General features: G+C 45.1%; 1 protein-coding gene across 1 annotated transcript in view; it reads right to left on the bottom strand.

The window, feature by feature from the left end:
• Positions 1-22,598, bottom strand: part of cpne4a (copine IVa) — a 100,037-nt gene that overhangs the window by 46,869 nt on the left and 30,570 nt on the right. The window contains exons 3-4 of the mRNA XM_014410940.3: positions 8,270-8,449; positions 3,239-3,310 (exon numbers count right to left, since the gene is read on the bottom strand). Coding sequence (XP_014266426.1) covers positions 3,239-3,310; positions 8,270-8,449 — 252 coding nt within the window. The remainder of the gene's footprint in view (positions 1-3,238; positions 3,311-8,269; positions 8,450-22,598) is intronic.

Genomic DNA, 22,598 nt, shown 5'->3' with positions numbered 1-22,598 from the left:
AGGTGCTTTGCACTGTAAGGTGAAGAGAACATAACGTGCTCCAGACCAGGACATGTGTTCAGCATACGTTGCCATGGTGATTTAAAGAGCCGCACGTCCCTGACACTCCATTGCTCTCCAACACAGGTTGAAGGTTACGTTGTCTTTCCTGTTTTCCCATCCTTACCGACCACCTGCTCCACCTCTGCTGTCTTCACCTGTCTGAGCTGCTGCTGGTTTCTCTGCTCTGCTGGGTTTTGTGGATTTGTTCAGTTTTGAATGAGCCAATAAACAGCTCGCCTTCATTTTTACTTGGGCTCATTTCCTGTACTCCACACCAACACTGACATCATGTTCTGGACTGGTTAGTGAAACAGGAAGTGCATATTTTGCATGTCAGGACATAAGACGTCCTTACATGTCTTAGGGCAATAAAAAATAACCAACACATGACACATTGTAACATTTTTTAACAAAAGTTAAGTCAAAATGCAGAAACACTGTGAAAAACTAAGCACAGGCTCCCTGCAGCCAGGCAGAGGGACTTAACTTAAGTGTTCCTCTGTCAGTGTGAGCTCCTCTGTAAATGTTTGTTGGTCTGAATCATTCGGATGTGTTAACAGTTCCAAGGAGGACAGACTTTAGCGATGATCTCAGAGAAGCAGATGTTGATGCCCGTCCAGCATCACAGCAAATTCACCCCGAGGTCAAAACACACAATGCTCAAAACAAACAGACGTTTTTGCATCTTAGTGGGGACATCCGACATCTACATACTGCTTTCCTTAGTCTGTGTCTCTCTGCTACTTTTAGCAGTTTGTGGAAAATTCTGACGCGAGTGTTGAGCTTCTGCCAGGATAAACAGACGTGAGGAGAGCAGTTTGTCTGAAAGCATCACTACAGTTCCTGAGCAGCTGCACCTCAGCAGCTTCTAGCTGGATAAAGCACGGCGCAGCCCGAGCACAGCCAGCAATGCAGCGTGCAGCGTAAGTCAAATCCAGCTGTAAACATGAAAAAGGCCCAACAACATAATCCCTGCAAAATTCATTAAGACGACATATTACGAGGCAGATAAACAAACAGCTGAGCAAATTGAACCCACAGACTGAAAGCATCACAGCTCATTTCCTGGGCAGGGTGAAATATGTTGTTTGACTAATGAGGAAGAGACGCATTTATAGACCAACATCAGGCTAACAAGGCCTCCAATCAACTGAATAACTCACCAGTCCTGATAAAACCAGAGATCTCAAACCTGATGAACGTTTATCATAAACGTCGGTTTCCTGCTGAATTGCTGACATGTTTACATGGTGACGGATGGCATTCAGACAACAGCTGATCACAGATCACACGTGGAGAGATGTCACATCGCTACACACATGCAAACAACACAAACACACCGTTTATCTTCATGAAAACACAGAGTTCATCTGCAGACGGAAAGAAGAGGAAACAGGGGAAGAGGATAGGAGGGGGAAAAGGAGACAGGACAGAAGGGGACAGGATCAAAAGGAGGGAGGGGCGAAGGAAACGCAACAAAAGCTTTAATTTTCTGTAACTGCAGCTTCTTCCTGCACTGAAATCCCTTTGAAATAAATCCCCATGAAGCATTTCATGTGTGCACAGAGGTGAAGAGGAACATCAGAGGGGGATTTTCCAGCTGTGAATTTGGGGATAAATAAAGGAGCAAATCTGTGTGAGGAGCAGACGCCGGCCGTCCTCGGTCCAGCTGAGAGGATCCCTGCTATCAGAGCTGCGACCAGAACACCAATGAAAATCCCCGTCTGATGGAGGCTTTAATGTCTGGCAGTCACCAAGTGTAAACGGCACAGAAACAAACTTTAAATTCACAGAGAGGAAAGAGCTGACAGAGAAAAACCCCGTGAGAGGAGGAGGAGACGTATGGGCTCAAAATGTGGTCATAAATATTTTGTACTTGTAAATCAGTTTCGTATGTGTGAAAAGAATTTGTGTGTGGACTTAGCCCAAAAAACCCCCTGCAAGTTACAAGTACGAATTTTGACCCTATTTTTCTTCCTTTCATCTGATTGGTCAATGTCATGTCAATCACAAATGTAACGATCTGCTGGGCTCTGGGTTTTTGCAGCAGCTCTACCTGCACTAGATGCACCTGTAGTTTCTATCTCTGACTTTGTCCTCTACAAGAGCTTGTTTTTTTTGCTGGTTCTTCAAATGTTCAATAAAAACATCTATGCTAATTCATAACGAAGAAAGCTTTGTAATGAAGGCTACGTCCACACGTACCCGGGTATTTTTGAAAACGCAGATTTTTCTATGCGTTTGCACCTTCCGTCCACACGTAAACGGCGTTTTTGGTCACTGAAAACGGAGATTTTTAAAAACTCCGGCCAGGGTGGAGATTTTTGAAAACTCAGTTTTTGCGTTTACGTGTGGACGAGAAAAACGGAAAAAAACGCAGCGTCAAAGGTGTGCGCCTTTTGTGACGTCACACTGTGCGCCACGTTATTGTTTCGGTGAAATGAATTTCTACAATACTGTTAATTCTACTCTCTGCAGTGTTTAAATGCTTACATATACACACAGTTACTGTCCCTCCACACATACGACTCGGTTCTGCTTCTATGCCCCAGCTTTGTTTACTTTTTCCCACCGAGGCTTCTAGACTTCTGATTGGCCAACATTTCTACACGGTTAGGAATATAGCGCCACCTGCTGCTTTGGCATGTTCATAGCAGCGTTTTCCTTCATTTCTGCCTTTATGTGTGGACGGGATTATTTTTTAAAACGAAAACGGAAAATCTCCGTTTTCAAAAATACCCGTGTACGTGTGGACGTAGCCGAAGACTGTCATTTCCAAAACACTGTATTAGTATTAAACACGTAGTCCTGTGACATAAAAATCACCAAACTCGGACGACCACAGACTGTTTTCCTTCGTGGTGATGAAGGAAAACGCTGGGCTGGCATGTAAAAGGGCATTTATTCCCTTCAAAGACCTGCAGTTCAAAAAAGCGCCCCTCCGACAGCCAAACCCATCTGTTCTCTGATTGGATTGTTACATTTGTGATTGACATGACATTGACCAATCAGATGAAAGGAAGAAAAATAGGGTCAAAATTCATACTTGTAACTTGCAGGGTTTTTGGCTAAGTCCACACACAAATCTTTTTTACACAGACAAAACCAATTTACAAGTACAAAATATTTATGACCACATTTTGAGCCCATAGAGACGCTACAGAAGCAACAGGGAGGAGGAGAGGGCGGGGCTCACCGTGATGATGGCTTTCCCCACCGTGCCTCCAGGTCTGAGCAGAGCTTTGGACAGTTTCCTCTGGGAGATGATCTGTGCACACACACACACACACACACACACAGTGTTAATACACACAGCTACTTCTGTACATACATGGTTGGTTTTCAGCAGGAAGCTGTCTGACAAAGAAAATTGTGACATTTCTTGTAAATTAAGACATTTTTGTGGAGTGGACCACCCATAACTTTGTTGTACATATACAATGACAATAAAGGGCTATTCTATTCCATTCTATTCTATTCTATTGTAAATCTGCTGTGGATCATCTGCCACCAGGCTGCTTAGCAGATTAAAGGTCCCACATCTCCCCACTTTAAACGCTACAGGCAGCACGCCCTCCATCAGCACTCAGGACTCTTAAATCCTCGCCCGTCCCTGCAGAGTCACACTTCTTCAGGCTCGCCGTGGTTCCTCCCGCTCGGGTCAAACAGTTTGTTTGTACCGTCACCTGTTGAAGCTCGGGTGGTGACCGAGCTGCTGAGGCTCTGTCACGGACCCGGTTCCGGGGACTCGGGGTCCGTGAGCAGTGTGGACTATAATTATTATCAGTAGCATTATTATTATTTTGTGATGTGTGTGTCTTCTGCACAATGCTGTCATGTCTGTGTTCCACTTATTGCATGTGTAGGCAGGGTGTGTGTGTGTATTTGTGTGTGTCTGCGGGTGTGGCTGTTGGATGGATGACACCTGAAGTCCCTGCCACACACCTGCTGCTGATCAGGGCTCGTCGGGGAGCTTAGGAGAGCGTTGGCGCTCCCACTGACGCGGGATCATTGCGTTACATCCCACGTTAGCGTGTGTCAGTGTACGGTAGTGCAGCTCGTGTATGCCCGTGGGGTCAGTGTTGACGGCTGCTTCTGCTGTTTTCCTGCAGGTGGAACCAGAAGGACGGCACGCACAGGGTGTGCAGGAACACGACAGCAGGGAGCACGAGCACTGACGTCGGAGGGGAGCACACGCAGGAGTCTAGGGAGCAACGGGGATTTAGTGTGCATCTGTTATTTACCTCACTGTAAAACACACTGTCTTCACTAAAGAGTCCAGCTTCCGGGTCCTTCTTCCCCACATCCCCACATGACAGGCTCAGCTGAGGTCTGCTGGTTCTCCGGAGCCTTTAAAACAGGGTCACCAATCCCAGTCCACGAGGGCCGGTGTCCTGCAGGTTTTAGATGTGTGCTGGATCCACCACCGCTGATTTAATGGCTAAATTACCTTCTCAAGATGTTAAGTTCTCCAGAGGCCTGGTAATGAACTAATCGTTTGCTTCAGGTGTGTTGGCCCAGGGTCAGATCTAAGACCTGCAGGGACACCGGCCGTCGTGGACTTTTTTCAATTCTTTTTGAATTTTGTCTTTTGTGTGTCTCACCTGCTCGTTTTTAAAGCTTTGTTCAAGCCTACTCTTCGTGCTGGATCTGATTTTCTTGCAGCTTTTAGGCGATGATCAGTTTTCCTTTTTTCAGGATTTTCCGGGACATGCCAAGCTGTTAACATATTCTTTAATGTGTTTAAATACTGCTCCTGAACCATGTTCCCACTTCAGTTCCAGCATGAAAACCTCTCCTGCTGTTAAAAATCAAACCTGTGCTATCAGCAGGATAAAAAAGAAGCTGTTTTACTTCATTACGGAGTGAAATCTCGCCCCTCTGCCGCCTCGTGTGCCAGAACTGCTTCTTCCAGGCCCGTTAAAAACCTGCGGTGCTCCGTCAGCCATCTGGCTGCTGAACGAGCTGGCAGAACTGACGCTGCTGGCAGAAACAAAGACGATGGTGAGGAGGAGGCTTTTCCCGACTTTCCGCAGTCATCCGAGCTGATTGTTTCATCACCCACTTGGCTCCTTCTCCTCATCATCTTCTTCAGATAAGTGTGTTAAAACTCTTCCAACACATTTTTACTTCCCTGCAGGAAACTGAAAACAGTCGGAAGGAAATCCACAATGAGGCTCAGCTGACAGACTTCCCGACTTCAGTTTTTAATGAGACCAACAGCAGGTGGAAAATCTGTCTGTTCATCGGATTCTTTAGCTCTTAACAAAACACCAAACAACACGTAGATTCCCTTGGACTGCATTATGTGTGGATTTATCTTTTTATTATAGCGCAGACTGAATTTAGGTGATTTTAATAAGAGATGCTGTGTCTGGAGCCCAACTCCAACGTTTTTCTCGAGCTGAAAACTTTGTTTCAGCACAAACTTTGGTAATGACAGCAGATGGCTGCCTGTTGCCACTCTGCTATCTGACTGGCATTTACTCACAGTTGGCAGAACTTCACTTAGAAACAAAGCGAAGCTGCAGTCTCTGTGAGCATTTAGTCAGGCTGAAAACGTCTGCGATCAGGTCGGCGAGCTAATTTCTGTGTTTTCCTTGAGCCACATTTAAAACAGACGTTTCAATGAAACGTGAAATTATTCCTGTTGATTTGATTCGTTTCGTGACACCTGAGCTCACTCCCACAAGCCGTCCCTCAGCAGTCTCAAACAGTAGCTCGTGCCAGGTTAGACTAATCACAAAGTTCAACAGCTCAGACGCCGACACAGACTCCACAGAGTCGAGCAAACAGAAATGACGGCAGGATTTTGTGAGCTGCAAAGTGAACAAGCGAGCTAAGTCCACCACCTGTCAATAATCCTCCAATAACACCAGAAAAAGTTGCCAGATCTGTTGCTAGTCGCTTTTTACAAAAAATGTCGCTCAAAGGGTCTGAAAACTCGCTAAATATAGCAACAAAGTTGCTAAGTCGGCAACACTGGAAGACACTCTGAACCACAGACAAATGAGTGGAAGCATTCTGCTTCAAGGCCACCAGGGGGCGAAACCTGTGGTTGAACAAAGACTCCCCAGTCTATGGAAGACAACGGGAAAACGTTCTTGCCTAGACCAGTGTTTCCCACCCTTTTGGAGCCACGGCACATATTTCCCATTAGAAAAATCGCACGGCACACCACCAAACAAAAATGTCACAAAAAGCATATTGATACTTTTCCCAGCGAAACAGGTGTAGTGGAAAGCGCTCGGTTTGTCCCCAGTGTACCTTTTTTGCTTTCTTCTGACCATTACTCATGCTAGAGCCTTCAGGGTCGGCGTTTCACCTAATCAGGTGGAACCAGACAATCTTCCACGGCACACTGGATCATTTCAGTGGTTGGGAAACACTGGTCTAGACCAGATCAGTCAACACCTTCCTGATGAGTTTCGGGGCTCAGTCACTCATTTCAGGTGAATTATCCTGCATATGTAACCTGCTTCCTCACAGCCGCTCACCACATAAGATTTCAGCTCACAAGTGGGTGACGCTCCACTGACTTCATCCATCTATGGCTTGAACATAGACGTCCGTCTGTTGACGATCCTCATTCCAGGTACTAGATCCTTGTTTGGGTAAAAATACGTTCCTTCAACCTTCAGGCAACAACCAGTGAAATAACTGCTGGCAATGTAAATCTCCAGGTTCTCAACTTGGATGCAAACAACTGAAGTGACAGCCAATTAGAGGGAAGGATACTGCTGTGATTGACACATGAGGGTTACCTAGGCCAGCGGTCCCCAACCTTTTTTGCGCCACGGACCAGTTCATGCCCGACAATATTTTCACGGACCGGCCTTTAAGGTGTCGCGGATAAATACAACAAAATAAAACTGGTACCAAAAAATAGAAGATTTATTCATAACACACATGAAAAGACCCAGGAAAACCGAGTTAACGATAAAGACGATAACAAAATCACGCTGGAAACCGATAAAAACCCTGAAAACCAGACATTTCACACCTGAGCCTCAACTCTCGCGGCCTGGTACCAAACGACTCACGGACCGGTACCAGGCCGGGGCCCGGGGGTTGGGGACCGCTGATCTAGGCAACCAGAGCCTGGAATTTCCTCTAGCAACCGATGTACAGAGGGAATGTTGTATATCTGGAATGGGCTTAACTCTGAACACTGACAGATGATGCTTACCCATCAGGCACTGGGCTTTTACAGGCATCCATGTGACGAGCTGTTACACATTCAGTGTTTTGTCTTTTTCTTTGAGCTATTTTTTCTTTTTCCATCCATCTATCAGTGAAGATTATTGGCACCAAACCCCCAAATGTGCACTTAAAAAAAACTGCTGTAATATTGAGCTTTTTTACATGGGAGACACTTTTGGTGCCTCTAGTGGACACAAGAGGAACTGCAGATTAAGTTCAAACATGAAATTAGAAGTTCAGATTTTCAGGTGTAGTTTGTAGTGAAAACGTTCTGAAAAAAACAGGATTATGATTCTCAGCCTCGTCAGCTGCTGCTCGGTTAGCAAACACACACGTGTGTCATGTGGAGAGGCTGAAAACTCATTTTGTGTCTCAGGCAGACAAATGATGATTTTTATCAAGTCAGATTTTTATAAATGTTGTGAGAGCGTGCATGAACCGGTCATTCTTCAGTGAGCGACACACACACACAAATGTGTTTTATTCCCACTTTATTGTGTCTGCTGCACGCAGGCTGTAATTGAGTCTCTGAAAAGCTGCTGGCTGACAAAAACACGGCAAACAATTAGCTTTTCATCGAGAAAAGAAAAGAAGCCCGAAGAGAAGCTCAGGCTTCTGTTTACCGATGTTTTTCTGAAGTGCTGATCTATTAGCAGAAGCTTTGGAAGTCTGTCGGCGTTACAAACTTCACTGGGAACAAAAAGAGCCGTTCAGACCTTCAGCTGAAGTGAGGCTGATGACTGACAGCTTCCTAATGTTTACCTGTGAAAGCACACACACACACGGCAGGCGTCTTCTGGCAGATCTCAGTCTCGCTCTTCAGTTTCGTGACACTCAGGCTCATTTATTCCTGTTTACTTGTTTTCATTGGCTCTCAGGTATTTGTCAGGTGTGTGGAAAAATAGAAACTTCAGTTTTCATTCAACTGTTTCAGAGAAGTTTCTTAAATGGAAGTAAGATCGTCTGACTGGAGGCTTGAAGTTAAATAAAGACCATAAATAATAAAGAAGGAACTGTGACTCACCTGTCCCAGCGTGCACTCCACCGATCCCAGGAAGATCGCCTCCTTCAGGCCGTTGTGGCTGCTGTTGATGTCGTACAGCTCGAAGCGCAGACGCTGCACCTCTTCAAAATAAAAGTCCAGCGTGAAAACCTTTGAGTAGGTAGGGTTGACGCAGCTGCGGATCACCTCCGTCCGATCCACCTGCAGGACACCAAAGGACGAAATAACGTGAGTTATTGCTCGATGGCTTGCACCTGCACGTCAACTGTAAATACTACATGAACATGAGCGGTATGAAAGCTAATCCAAGGTGCGACTTTTCATTCTTTCATTCCTGTCGTGCACAAATATGTGTGATTATTAATTTTCCAGAGTCATGAGGAATCATGACTGCATTACATCGGTTTTTTAGAACACTTGCAGGTGCAGCAGAAGCAGCATCGTGTAGAAGTCTGAAGGACTCCAGCAACCATCAAAGGTAAGCGCGTCTTCACAGCGAAAGAGCCACAGATCAGAAGCATGTTCAGGTTCAGACTCTAAATGTTGAGTCCCTCTTTATCGCCCGCGGCGTCTCTGGGAGAAATTTTAGCAAAAACAGCCTGAACTCTGGAGTCATCGTGGCTCAGCATCCAGCCCGTCAGCCTGAGTTTGCAGTCGGAGACGTTGTCTGCTTTCTAAATCAAGTTGAAGGTCATAGTTTTCACACGTTGGGGGAGTCAGAGGGACTAACCTGGGCTAACAGGGAGCATTTCACCCGGTGCAGTCCCACATCACTGCATCTAGTGATGATTTTGAAGGGCAGGCTTTGTTGGCACAGTCTCAGAATTTCTTCTTTTTCTCAATCTTTGTTTTAAACTTTAACATTATTTTATTACTTAATTATTTTTCTGTGTAAATTACATCAATGAAAACTTTTTTTGGTTAAATAAATGTAAACTCAAATGAGGGTTGGTTTTTGTTTTCTTTTTAATGTTTTTATCTAAAAGAGGATAAAGTGAAGCTCACTTCTGTCTGACCTGTGAAAACATCCTGAACTTTTCCGTCAGTAAGTGCTGATGTTATGATGTAGCTGCTAGAAAAGCTTCTCTGTCTCGTAGGAAGTGAAGGCCAGTCTCCAGTACTGCAATCTTCTGCAGGAGGCTGTGGTAGTCATCTGTGGAGAGGGAAGACATCTTGTTGCTAGTTAGCCTAGCGGTTAGCACCTTTCCAGGCTATTGAGGCTGTTTGGTGCCCAGACGCTGTAATCAGGCTTCAGCTGTGTGTAGGCCACAGACACACGGAGCGCTGAGGATAAGGTAACTATAAAAATGTTGCTGTTTCTGTTAAGAACGCTTTAGTCCTAATGATCTATAAGTGTCCAGAAGCTCTCGCAGGTAAGCTCATACGGAAAAAAGGGAAAAAATCAGCATGAAAATCAATAAAAGAAGCAAAGCATTTAAAGGGCAAAGAGACGAAGCGTCCACACTCACAAAAGGGGGAGGAGCATTTTAGAGGCCTGACTTCAGTTCAGGAGACGAGGCTTTAGGTGATGATGGTCCTGAGTCAGGTGACCCAGTGTTGATGTTTGGATTCTGTGATTTTGTGCTTTTCTGGTGGTTTAGCTTTTTGTATTTTCTGGCTCTGAGTTCTTCAGTGCTTTGTGATTTCTAGTAGTGATGGTGAGATGAAGCCTCATGATGAACTGAAGCTTCCCATCCAACTGGTCGACTCATGGTTCGAAGCATTGTGATGATTCATTTGCTCTACTGCGCCATCAAGTGGACAATTCAAGTGAAACGGGCTCAATGATTATAATGATGTGATGAGTAAACCGCTAAACTGAATAAATAAAATGTTTTTCATGGTTATTTATCCCGAATATTGTCTCAGTATGTCTGATACAAAAGAGAAAGTGGAAACTATCAGTACACAGTTTTTGGGATGATTGTGTAACTGCGTAATCATGCTTATGTACATCTCAATGATGACACAAACTAGTGTGTGGCACTTCAAGTTGAATGAATAAAGGAATTACTATTGTTCATGACACCAATAACTGAACTCTAAATATTAGTTATATTTAATATTATACTAATTTTATATTATATTAATTTAATTAATGTTTGTGTATAATAAATTGGCAGCTTAACACAGGAATGTACATGGAAACAAAAAGGGAGGGAGTTGTGATGTGAATGTGCTTGTGACTTTATAACAGTGCTCATGACACTAGGGAAAAGTTTTCATTTCTTTTTATTCAAAAATAGCAGCTTTTCCACAGTGCTGGGCTTAAGACGGTTCCTCTTTTTTGAGAGGATTTCTCCTGCTTTTGAAAATATCCTCTCACAGGGCACAGATGAAGCAGGGGTTGCAAGAAAAACCACAGCAAGTTTATACAAGTTTGGATAAAGAAATTTGTGTCCAGTACTCCAGTAGCTATGTAACACGTACGTAATCCAATTCCACAACACGATGTGATGGGGAATCAGCTGCCCATTTTATTTCGAATCTGGCGCGAACCGGTGAACCAGTTCCCGAATCAGTCACGTGGTACGGACTGCCCGCGAGGCCTCGAACGTCACTGCATACGTAATCAACGCAAGCCTCGATACGCGCTTCAGAAAAACGCCCCCACGATTACCCGACGCGCGATTCGAAGCTTCGACACACAGGACACATCACTAATTTCTAGTTCGTAGGTTTTGTTCCATGTTTAGTGTGTCGTGTCTCTAATGTAGGTTTGGTTCTGTCTTCATGTTTGTTCCGTGTCCCACGCTCAGTCGTGTCTCCATGTCGTAGTTTGTTAGTCTTGTCTCTGTGCTCCCTCTGTTCCTTATGTTCTGTCAATTTCAGTGTCAGCCTCTGGTTTCCTGTTTTATTTTGATAGTTCTGTGTGAGTATATTCAGTTTTAGGTCCTCCTCGTCTCGTTGTGTCAGATTAGTCCCAGCTGTGTTTCCCTTGTGTATTTAAGCGTGTTTGTGTTTTCCTCTGTCTGTTGTCACGTCGTTAACCATCGCGGCTGAGTGTTTCCTTTGTGTTCCCAGTAATTTCCCAATGTTCTGTTCCTGGTTTGTTTTCTAGTTCCCAGTTCAGTTTGTTGTATTCATCGCTCGAGTTTTTCCAGCGATGAAGCTGTTTTGAGTTTCCTCTCTGTGTATGAGTCCTGGGTTTGGGTCCTACATCCTTCCTGCCACACAGCTGAGGGGAGGTGAAGGAGGAGAACGACATGGTGAAACTGTACACGTACAAATGTTAAATGGTCACCGTTTAAAAGAGCTACTTGTGATCTTTAAATCTAAGAGTACATATGATGTGAAGGGCAAGATGGCGGCTTCCACAAACTCTCATCACTTCTATGTATTTTCAATGGACTCAGTCTGTTTTTATCAGCACACATCAATTTGTGGGGAGATGTACGTCCACAGTAATCAGTGTACGAGTACAATATACGTCATTTTTTCTCCTACTGACTCACACAGTCAGTGTGTGACTGACTGTGTGAGTCCACACTCCCCCTGGTGTAAAACGTGCAGCTCTAAGGACCACAGTGTGAGATCTGATCCATAAGTCAGAGCAGGAAAGCGATTGTGGTCAGGAAGTGATGAAGTCTTAAATTAGCAGCGAGCTGCTGAGAAGCTGCGTGCAGTCGAAGTCCTCGTCCAACAGTCAGAGTCATCCTCGTCTCCTCGTTATAAGGGACAGATGGCGAATCAGCTGAAAAGAAATCCAGCGTGGAGCGTGAGAGGAAACCCGACGTCCTGCGAGTGTCTGAGAACGAGTGTAAGAGCTCCGCTGGCTCCGAAACATCTGAAAGCAGGAAATCATCCCACAGGTTCGCTCAGCAGTTTGATGTGAAAACAAAAGGTCCTGAAGATCTGCAGTCTCGGCGTCTCTCATTAGTCAGAAACAGAAGCGTTCAAGCATCCGTCAAGGCTTTTTTGTTTCCTCTGTAAAACAAATGAGCAGTTTATGATAAAGAGAAGATGTCAGCACGAAGCTGAAGGTCCCGCTCTGATCATAAATTCAGCTGCTGCACGTTTCACTGCAAAGAGTCTGAACTGTGAGAGATGAAATCTGAATTTGTTTCAGGGAGAAAAACTGAAGACAAGCGTTTCATACCTGCACCTGCAGCACTGTCTAATACATGGAAGCCAATAAATGTTTAATTTTCCACACGTGCCCATGAGCAAGGCTTTGGACGCTGCCAAGCGAGCCACCAAAGCTGCGACAGCAACCCTGAAGGACCGAGTTCTGGACTGGACCGGGCTGGACTCCAAGCTGAAACCTGGAACAACGGGACCAGAACAGACCCCGCCCCCCTCCCAGAGCTGAGACCGAGCAACACTGGGAGAACATCCGGGTCGAGGAGGCGTCCCACAACACCAAGAGACTGAATAAGCACAGACCACAAGAACCCGTCCTCACTGCAGAACCTGAAACATGCAAACGTGACCCTGGTGTCTGGAGACTCGGTGGTTTGTGCTGCATTTATCTGCATTCTGTGATGTACTGGGTTCATGTCCTTTAGCCATTGTTTAGTGTTTTTTGCTCTTCAGGTTTTGTTATTGCGCCTCCTTTGTGTCCCTTGTGTTACGTCTAGTCGTCGTTGCCTTTGTGTTCATGTGTTTCCTGTTTTACTTTGACAGTCTGCGTCCCGTGTCAGTGTATTCGGTTTTGCTTCCTCCCGGTCTCGTCATGTCTTATTGTTCACAGCTGTGTTCCCTCCGTTCCTCCATCTTCCTCCGTGCTGCCTCTGCATTTCCTGGTTTCTCAGTCCTTGCTTCTGGTCTTCGTCCTCAGGTTATGTGTTATGCTTAGTTTTCCCCAGTCTGGGCTTTTGTTAGTTCTCTCACTTCCTCCTGTTTGCAGTGTTTTGCCAGAAATAAAGGCTCACTTTTCGTTATCATCCACCCTCGTCTCTGTGGCTGCATTTGGGTCCACATTCTCCTCACGCCATGGCGTCTGCGTCAGCAGACGGAAACAGAACAACACGGGACAGGACGCGAAGGATGTTCAAACCTTCAAACTGCTCTCCTCTCACACATCATCTCATCCATGAAGCTCATCTGGAAGCTGAGGGGCGGGCACTTCCTGAGAGACTTCCTTTTTTTCTTTATTAAGTGTAGTCATATTATACAGTAATACTCAGATTACCACATATTACCGTTCTGTCCAGATACGGTCTGTGTGTGAATATGAATGACATATGATGAGGATATAAAACTCAACAAAAAGAAACACACACATCATCATCATCATTAAACTCATCATTGGTTCCTTTTAGTTCATATTTAATTTCCCAAACCTCAAATGTCACATCCCTGGGCCACCTGAGGGGGACTCAGGACGTTCCAGTTTACAGAAATAAGATGAAGAGCGAGAGAAACGGCGTTATAGATAATTATTGAGCAGGTAGCATTTGAAGCTCTCACAGTAATGACGGCAGTCAGAGGATCCGACTAAAAGCCAGAATGCACTGAGCACTGAGCGTGAGCACAACAGGAGGATTGAAGCTGATTCATGAGTTCACTTTAGTGTAATGGAGGCGATGCACAGCTAGTGTCAGCATCCATCTGAAAGGGTCTGCTGATGAGGCAACATCTCACAAATGAATCCATAAATCTGGGAAATGATGTCCTTATTATCTACACTGTGTGTGTTTGTGTGTGTGTGTGTAAGTAAATTTCCCTGGTAGTTATTCAAAGGATGCAAATATGCCAAAGAACAAATCCCTGATCAGATGGATGCCACTCCTGTGCCATGCCTGCGAGGCCGCGTCCGTTCCAGTAAAATGTTATTAATATAACAGATAAAACTCACAAAGTGATTCACAACAACAACAAGGCTAAAAATATAAACACCGAGTGTTGAACGAGTTTAGCTGCTTTTTAAAAGAGTCCACGGAGCTGAGGTGCAGTTCCAGAGCCTGGGGTGTCGTTAGGCCCCAAAATGTTTGTTTTCTTAGAAAGCACCAATCAAAGCAGAAATACTGTGTGACATCATTCATGAGTCACAATCACCGTCATGGATACGCTGGCTTCTGCTGGGATGGTGTTGCTGCAAAGCGCGGTGATGGAAGCGCTCTGCGCTCGCTTCCTGAACCACAACCACGTGTGAAGAGTGCGGAAAACCGAAGCTCGAGCAAAGTCCAGCACGCCATCACTGTCACTGATGTGCACGCACAGGAAATCATTTTTCAAATCTGAACTTTTACCTTCTCTTTATATTCTTACATGCTGCCATTTTTTCAAACATTTCAAGTTGCTGTACATCAATACAACCGTTACAGCCCAGATTTGAATCATATGTTTGCATTAAGTCCAGAGTAACTACATAAACTGCAATAAAAATTAAAATCGTTTTTGGTTTGTTCTTTTATTTTACACATATTTGTAGTTACAGAAATGTCAGAGGTAGCTGCCTCCACCAGCGTGTGAATGTGAGAGTGAATGAATAGTGGAACTGTACAGCGCTTTGAGGGTCTCGAAAAGCTCTATAAATGCAATCCATCATCGTTGTTGTTGTCGTCGTCGTCGTCGTCGTCGTTGTTATTATTGTTATTCCTCAAAACTGTAAATGCAAAAAAGTTGCACAAAATAATTTCCAACCACAGGAAATTTATTTTGAGTGTCATCATAGTTTCATTTTTGAGTGACGTCACTTCCACTTTTGGCAGGTAATGGCGGACGTGTGCGAGTCTGCACTGATGTTTATTCAATTCAATTCAATTTTATTTATATAGCGCCAAATCACAACAAAAATCGCCTCAAGGCGCTTCATAGATACAGAGAAAAACCCAACAATCATATGACCCCCTATGAGCAGCACTTTGGCGACAGTGGGAAGGAAAAACTCCCTTTTAACAGGAAGAAACCTCCAGCAGAACCAGGCTCAGGGAGGGGCGGGGCCATCTGCTGTGATTGGTTGGGGCCAATCGTTATTCCAACGTAGGAAGTGCTATGAGCAGCTGATCAGATCAGCAAAGTGCGTTTCTGGATTATAATGTTTTTGTTGTTGTCAGTGCTTTAATTATTGCGCTAGCTTATGTGGTTGCAATTCTACCGGGATTTAAAACTAGTTATGTGCTTAAAAGGGTTGATGGTATCTTTAATGTGTTCAGCCTCAAAAATAAAGTCAGGAGCAGATTAGAAAAGAAGACAGGAAAACAGAAAGTACGTGAGCACTGAAGCTGAGCAGACCTGTTCCATCTACCTGTCGTTCCTCTTTCAGCTGCTCAAAGTTAAAGTGAAAATAACATTTTTCCCACTGATCTGAGGTCAAAACTGAGGCAGAGCTCAGATCAGTTACACGAATATTAATAAACACACCTGTAGATCCTCACAAAAAACACATCTAACAAATGACTCGGTCGTCCAGGTGAAGACAAAACTGAAGTAAATCTGTTGAGCCAATCAGAGAGCTGCTTCAGCAGAAACGCCACGGTTACACTTTTTCTTCTCATTAATGTGAAGCTGCAAACACACAAAAGCTTCTGGAGAAAATCGATCAAATCGAGCCAAAAGTCAAAGGCAGAGACTTCAGCACCAACTATGAAAGCAGCATTTCGCTTCTTTGGGTTTCCAGGAGACAAACTCATGTTTCTGTTGTTTCCACATGTTCATCACGTCGGCGCTGACTCGTCTGCTGAGGATCACACACAGAGCAGGTCAGACTCACAGGAGAGACGATGAGCAAATTCTGCTTCACATCCGACGACGACGATGATGATGGCGGAGACCCTGATTGACCCAGGCGCTGTGTTAGTCGACAGACAGGCTGCAGCAGCCTGAGCAGCTCACCTGTAACAGAGCCTCAGAGCAGAGATCCTGCAGCGGGACGATGAGCCCAAACATCACATCCAGGTCATTATCCTCAGGTACACCTGACAGCCTGTCACAATCAGGGGGCTGACTGTGTGCAGAGGGAAAGATGGACCCAAATGCAGATGAAACAAAACGTGACTTGGATAACCACAAACGAGCCAAATAACTGCAAACAAAAGGCAAAACTAACAATAAACTAAACCGGGAGCTGAATTAAATAAAAACAACAGGACCTGACATGAGAAAACTTGACACGAACTCTTGGCCTGAAAACAAAGCAGACGATCTGACAATGACACACTGAAAACAGAGGAACACACGAACAGCTGACTGACATGAGCCCAGTGACAGCACAGGGGAAGTGAAACTAAATACACGAGAATCCTTCAAAATAAAACAGGAAACACTGAAACTAGACATGACAACACAAGCTTAGTAGACCTAACACGCGATAAACGACACAAGAACCCAAACACAGAAACCAAGGAAACAATAAATAATGACTGCCTTTAACCTCAACTAAAAGCTAAACAGGAACGACACATGAACTAATCACAAATCTAAAATGAGACGAATACAAAATGTACTGAGACCCAGCCTGTGACACGCCTCAGTGTGTCAGCGCCATTAACTTATTTTATTTCCACCAAAACATTAAATCAAACTTCTTGTGGCACTCGCTAACATCGTCAGCCTGCCCCAAGAGTCTGAACTGTAGGGGGCAGTAAAGGGAGAAGAAAACCACAAAAGAAGAAATTGACCACAAATAACAGACTGAACGCCTCGTGCTTGTTAAAGAAAGCATCAGGAGCAAAACCTTTTCCTCTGGTCCTCCAGGTGAGTCTCAGATCACCTGTTCAACTATCACTTTAAGCATCTCAGTGAGAGAGTGTGGCGGTGATGTCATGGTGGGCCTCCCCACGGCTGCAGGTACGACCCGCACCTGCTAACGAAGTCACCAAAACAAACACACCTGTCAATTTCTTTGAGCCGTTTTTCACTTTGACCGACGGCCCGAGTGAATCTGCCTCAAACGGACCAGACGGGCTACACAGACCTCGTGTTTGACAACCCTGATCTAAATGCTTTAAACCTGATGTCCACACACACAGCTTGCACTTATATGATCCCAGGAACCACATGCACTGCATTTGTGTTTAGATAAGATGGAGAGGTTTGTCACTCCTCCTCAGAGAAATCTTCTTTGCAGCAGCACAAAAACGCTCGAAGCCTCTGAAATGCATCTTTCTGTAAATGTGTCTGTAAATAGATCCAAGTGAACCTTTCTTCCCTGTCGCACTACAACGAGCGTTCGGAGCGTTGAAACAGGCGGGTCTATTACAGGAAAACTGGCGAATTACTTTAATGTTGAGCCGTGTTCATATACTTTTCTCACGTCTTTCGACTCCTGTTCACAGCTTCTCTAATGAAGCAGCAGCAAAAAAGCACTATAAAAATAAAATGTGGTCTTAATGCACATTCATATATACGTCTGAGCGTGATGAGAGGATTGTGGGGGTTGTGTGAAAGGGAGGTGTGAAGATTCGTAGTTAAAATTACAATCTGACAAAAACACAGCTGCCATTGTTTTAAATTAGATCTGTAACAAAGACAAAGAACACCAGGCTGAAGGACGCCGTGCACACTTTGTTATTTACATACAAATTTAATTTAAATCTCATCGCGACCATCGGATAATCTACGGAGTCTTTATTGCTGCTGGAGCCGTGATAACATGCGGTACACTATCATCATATCACTAATATCATCATATTCAACTACAATAGATCCCCACAGGGCACTTTATTGTGGCGATCATGGAAGAGGTTTGATTTTTTTCCATATCCTGATTTTAGTTTCTAGTTGGCTTCTCGTGTCCGTCTTCCTGGTTTCCATTTCCTGTTTTACTTTGACAGTTCCTCTTCCTTGTGTCTTCCTGTCTGACTCCTCCCACTGATTTCCTACCTCTGTGTCATCGTCTTATAAAAGATGGAGTTTCTGAACCAAACAAAAGGGCTCAAACCGCTTAAACCTGCAGTATTTTTAGTGCCTGCAGGGGGCGACACCTGCGGTTATTATATTGTCTGTGTTCCTGTTCTGTCTGCGGATAATGAGAACTTCAAATTGTTCCCTTTTGTGCCTAATTGTGCATTCAGTCCTGTCTGTATGCACTCATAGCCACATCATTAGGTACACCCTTTTGTCTTCAGAGCTGCTTTAAATCTTCGTGACAAAGATTCAGCGAGGCGCTGAAAACATTCCTCACAGAATTTGGTCATATTGGCATGACATCATCACACAGCTTCTGATCACTTCCTGTAAACCCCAGAGATGGTTATGTGGGAAAATCCAGCAGATCAGCACGTTCTGAAACAACAGCCACGTTCAAAATCTCTAAAATCTCATTTATTTCTGATTAATCTGCATTGAAAGCAGTTCAGAGGTGCAGAGATGGACCTGAGAGAGATCAGCCAAACATTAACATGAAGTCTCAGCGGATGACGAGAGCTTCAAATTGAAATGCAAAGGAAAGTGGTTTGCATCTAAAGCTCACACAGCTTCTGTTTAAGTTTGCATTTTTATTTTCAGCCAAACGATCAGAAAACTGAGAAGTGGAAAGAAAGCCGGGAAACACGTGCTGTGATTCTAGATGTGAAGTGCACAAAGGTCCTGTCATCTATCTCAGGAAACACACAATCCCTCAAAGTCTGATCTAATCTGCATCTGAAGAACAAGAAGCATCGTCTTTCTCCACATCTCAGCTCTGCCGAGACAAAGAGAGAAAATCGTTCTTCAGACTCTTCTGTGACGCCATCCCACCTCCTCTTCAACGTTCGGCAGAAAGACGCGAACCTGAACAGAAAGCCAGACATTCAGAGATGAAGCGAAGACGAAAGTGGGACGAGGGGAAGAATAAGAGCGAGTGTGGAGAGAGAAGAGAGGGGAGGAAGAGGAGGGGTGTGTGTCTGTGCGGACACCGAGCGACATTTCATCTGGATTTCCAGACGGCTAAAAATAAAAACACAAAGTGGGACGACAGAGACCAGAAACCAGGTCTGAGCGAGTCTTACAGCAGGCTTCATCACAGCCCTGCACACATAAACAGCCCCTCTTTGGTCTTTAGTGTCAACGCTGTTAAAATGAATCTTCCTCTGTGATCATGTGATTTTCCCTCCTTTGTGTGTTTGTGGTTTTTAAGAAATTTGTCCTCGCCGTTCTGCAGAGTCAGCAGAAAAATGGGCCCCAGGTCGTCCTTCCTGCGCAGCAGAACGACGCCAACACGACACGGGAGCGTTTGTAAAGCGGGTGTACGACTTTTTGGAGCAAAGAGGTTACACTCACTTTACGTTATTTCACTCCTTTGATTGAAGTTGGACAGGTCAGTAAAAACCAGAGTTTTATCACTTTATCAGCAACACTGGACGATAGCTGACAGACCGGACCTTACAGCAGCCGTGTTCATGGTCACATAGCTGCATTAGAAATGACGCAAACGGTCCAGTTCAGGGAATAAGCTGATTAGTTAACACACAGTTAGCGACTGCATCCACCTGTCAGTCAAAGAGGCCACGCCCCTAATAATGCAAACTTTAAACAGGTGAGTGTATAAACACCCAGTGCATCATGGGAATCCCCGGCAGCCTACGTCTATTGCAGCATAACTAAGGGAGGATTCAGGGTCACCTGGTCCAGCCCTAACTATATGCTTTAGCAAAAAGGAAAGTTTGAAGCCTAATCTTGAAAGTAGAGATAGTGTCTGTCTCCTGAATCCAAACTGGAAGCTGGTTCCACAGAAGAGGGGCCTGAAAACTGAAGGCTCTGCCTCCCATTCTACTTTTAAATACTCTAGGAACAACAAGTAGGCCTGCAGAGCGAGAGCGAAGTGCTCTAATAGGGTGATATGGTACTACAAGGTCATTAAGATAAGATGGGGCCTGATTATTTAAGACCTTGTATGTGAGGAGCAGGATTTCCACACTAATAAATGTTAAACTGAGCTCCAGTGCAGTTTACATGTCCGAGCCTGTAATGATTTCTATTCTGTCGTGTCTGTTTTGCGCTTTGAGCTCGGTTGGCGTCTCTTTGCGGGCACTCGGTGTCTCGCTGTGTTTGTATCTGTTTTTGTAGTTTCTGTGTCTCTGCTCTGATTCTGTGTCTTTGCAGCTGTTTTGTCGTGTTATCGTCTTAAAGCTTCACTCTTCCATCCCTGAAGATTTCAGTGACAGAGCGACGAGCAGAAAATGTCACAGCTGACGTCACCATCTCAGCTGTCTGAGCCAGCACTCTCAAACTTACTCTGCGTCTGTCAGAGAGGACAGAAACTGCTGCAGTCGCACCTGTTTGCATGTTACACATCCAGCACGTAACACACAAACACTGCCCAGCTGTAGACTCATGAATAACATGTGTGTCCTGCTTTAAAGACACGAGTTTTGAAGGAAATCTGCTCACTGGCTTCTGTCAGTGTCCAAACTGAAGCCCGACAGCTGACTAAACACAGCTCAGGCAGCTTCAGATGAAATTAGATTAGATTTAACTGAAGGGAGAGTTCAATTAAAAACATGAGGGAGAGAGAAAGAAGCCAGAGGGAGGAGAGAGGGGCGTCCACAGCACTAAAGACAGTCCCCGGGCCAATAAAACATTTATAACCACAGCCTCAGTGCAAACATTAGAATAAAACCACCATTACACTTTGATGACTTACTGGCATCGCTGGGCCCTGAACGAGCATCAAGAGCTGCGGCAGAGCCGAGCTCACCCGGATCATAATCCCCGCTGACACCCAGAGACTCAAACCCCACAGCAGCGAGAACAACGCCGGCCCACTCGCAGCAAGGTCCTGCACACATGCCAGCACAGAGGCGAGGCAGGCGGCGAAGCAGGCGGCGGTGTGCCGATCGCCTCCATCCTTCTGTATGTTGGCTCATTCCTCCCTCGGTGGGAGATAGCACACGATCAGGATGTTTGTTTGTTTATCTCTCAGAGTTAAGTGACAAAACAGAAGTGCCGTACCCTGCAGCAGCGAGGCCGTCCCACAGTCCACAGCAGGAATAAACGTACCTGCTCTGGTCCCAGTAGATCGTTTACTCCTGTACAGCAGCTGTACAAACTGGACTGTTTTAATTAAGCGCCGCTGTGGTGGGTCCCACAGGAGGTGTTTCCTGTCATGCAGCTGAATCGGACCGTGTGGATGGATACTCAGCATCGTCACACCAAACACAGAAGCGACATTAAAGCGGTTTATAACTCAGCTTTAATATTTTACCTGTATTTGATGTGCTTACATAATCCAAAAGCTCTTGGAGAACCATTTGCTGTGAAAACATCCCTGCACGGTTTCCTGGCTTTTTAAAGTAAAACGTGGGTTTAAGACAAATCACAACCCAACAACTAGAAGAAATGAGCCGACTTCAACAGTCTTTTGTAGCGGACCGTATGTTAGGAACGATGAGGCGCTCAGACGGATCGTGTGTCATACTTCCTACTGCCTCAGGGAGGCGCTGCAGAGCTGGAGGGCAAACACGGCGTGACGTGAACTGCAGCCGTCCTCCACAGTCACAAGTGGGTCATTTCAGAGGGAATTCAGCTCCACAAGAAGCTCTGAGATTTCCTCAGAACAAACCTGTCCGTGCATCCAGCAGGTAGTTCAGCACATATTTAAAGGCAGGATTCAGGGAAATGTAAATAATTAAAGGCTAAAATGTCATTTAGTGTCCAAACAGAGCAGCGGTGGGAGTGAGTCTGGCTCTAATAAAAGACTGAACTCTTTCTCTCATGCAGGCTCTCAGATAGGATGGCATGGAGGTGCTCGTGGTGACCTGATTCAAAAAGAAGGACAGGCAGAAGTTCTTTCAAATCTAGTGTTTAAATTAGGGAAGGAGAAGGCACTGGAAAAGCACAGGAGGTCATTTCAGCTGTAATTATGACTGAAGGGGGGTGAAAATGACCCACATAAACTCCAGACTGCATTAAAATCACAGCAGGGCGGGTTATATTAACACCAGCTCCCCAGGGGGAATAAACCCTGTCTCAGTGGAGCCAAAATGAGCTCTCGTTCCAGCCGCAGGTTGATAAGAATGCGATTAAACGTGCAGGATAACCAAAACAAGGCGCTGAAAGAGGCTAAAACAGCAGCGGCGTTCACAGAGGAGCGTTTCCTCGGAGCGCCGCTCGTTTCCCAGAGAAAGAAGAAGAGGAAAATCTGTTTGAAGTGACAATAACGCACAGCTGCTGATGAGGAGGCTGATTGGGTTTTAATGGCGGTGCCCTCGCCCCTTAATCACTCCATCAGCAACAATCACTCGCTTTGTCTTCCCACTGATGAGCTGACACACTATTAGCACTGATATCAACCGTTTTCTTGTTTACTCAGCAGGCCGGCGGGGGCTTTCAAATAAAGACAATCATTAAACAATTTAGTCCAAATTTACATAAAAAGAGATTTGAAAAGGAGATGATCTCATTATGACGCTGCAGGAGAGGACGACGCAGGAAAGGCTCCAGCTGGGAGCAGGAAGTGGCCGAAACCTGAGGCCTTCCCTTCATG

This window comes from Maylandia zebra, linkage group LG1 (genome assembly GCF_041146795.1).
Source record: "Maylandia zebra isolate NMK-2024a linkage group LG1, Mzebra_GT3a, whole genome shotgun sequence".
NCBI lineage: Eukaryota > Metazoa > Chordata > Actinopteri > Cichliformes > Cichlidae > Maylandia > Maylandia zebra.
This window is presented reverse-complemented; position numbering and strand designations above follow the sequence as displayed.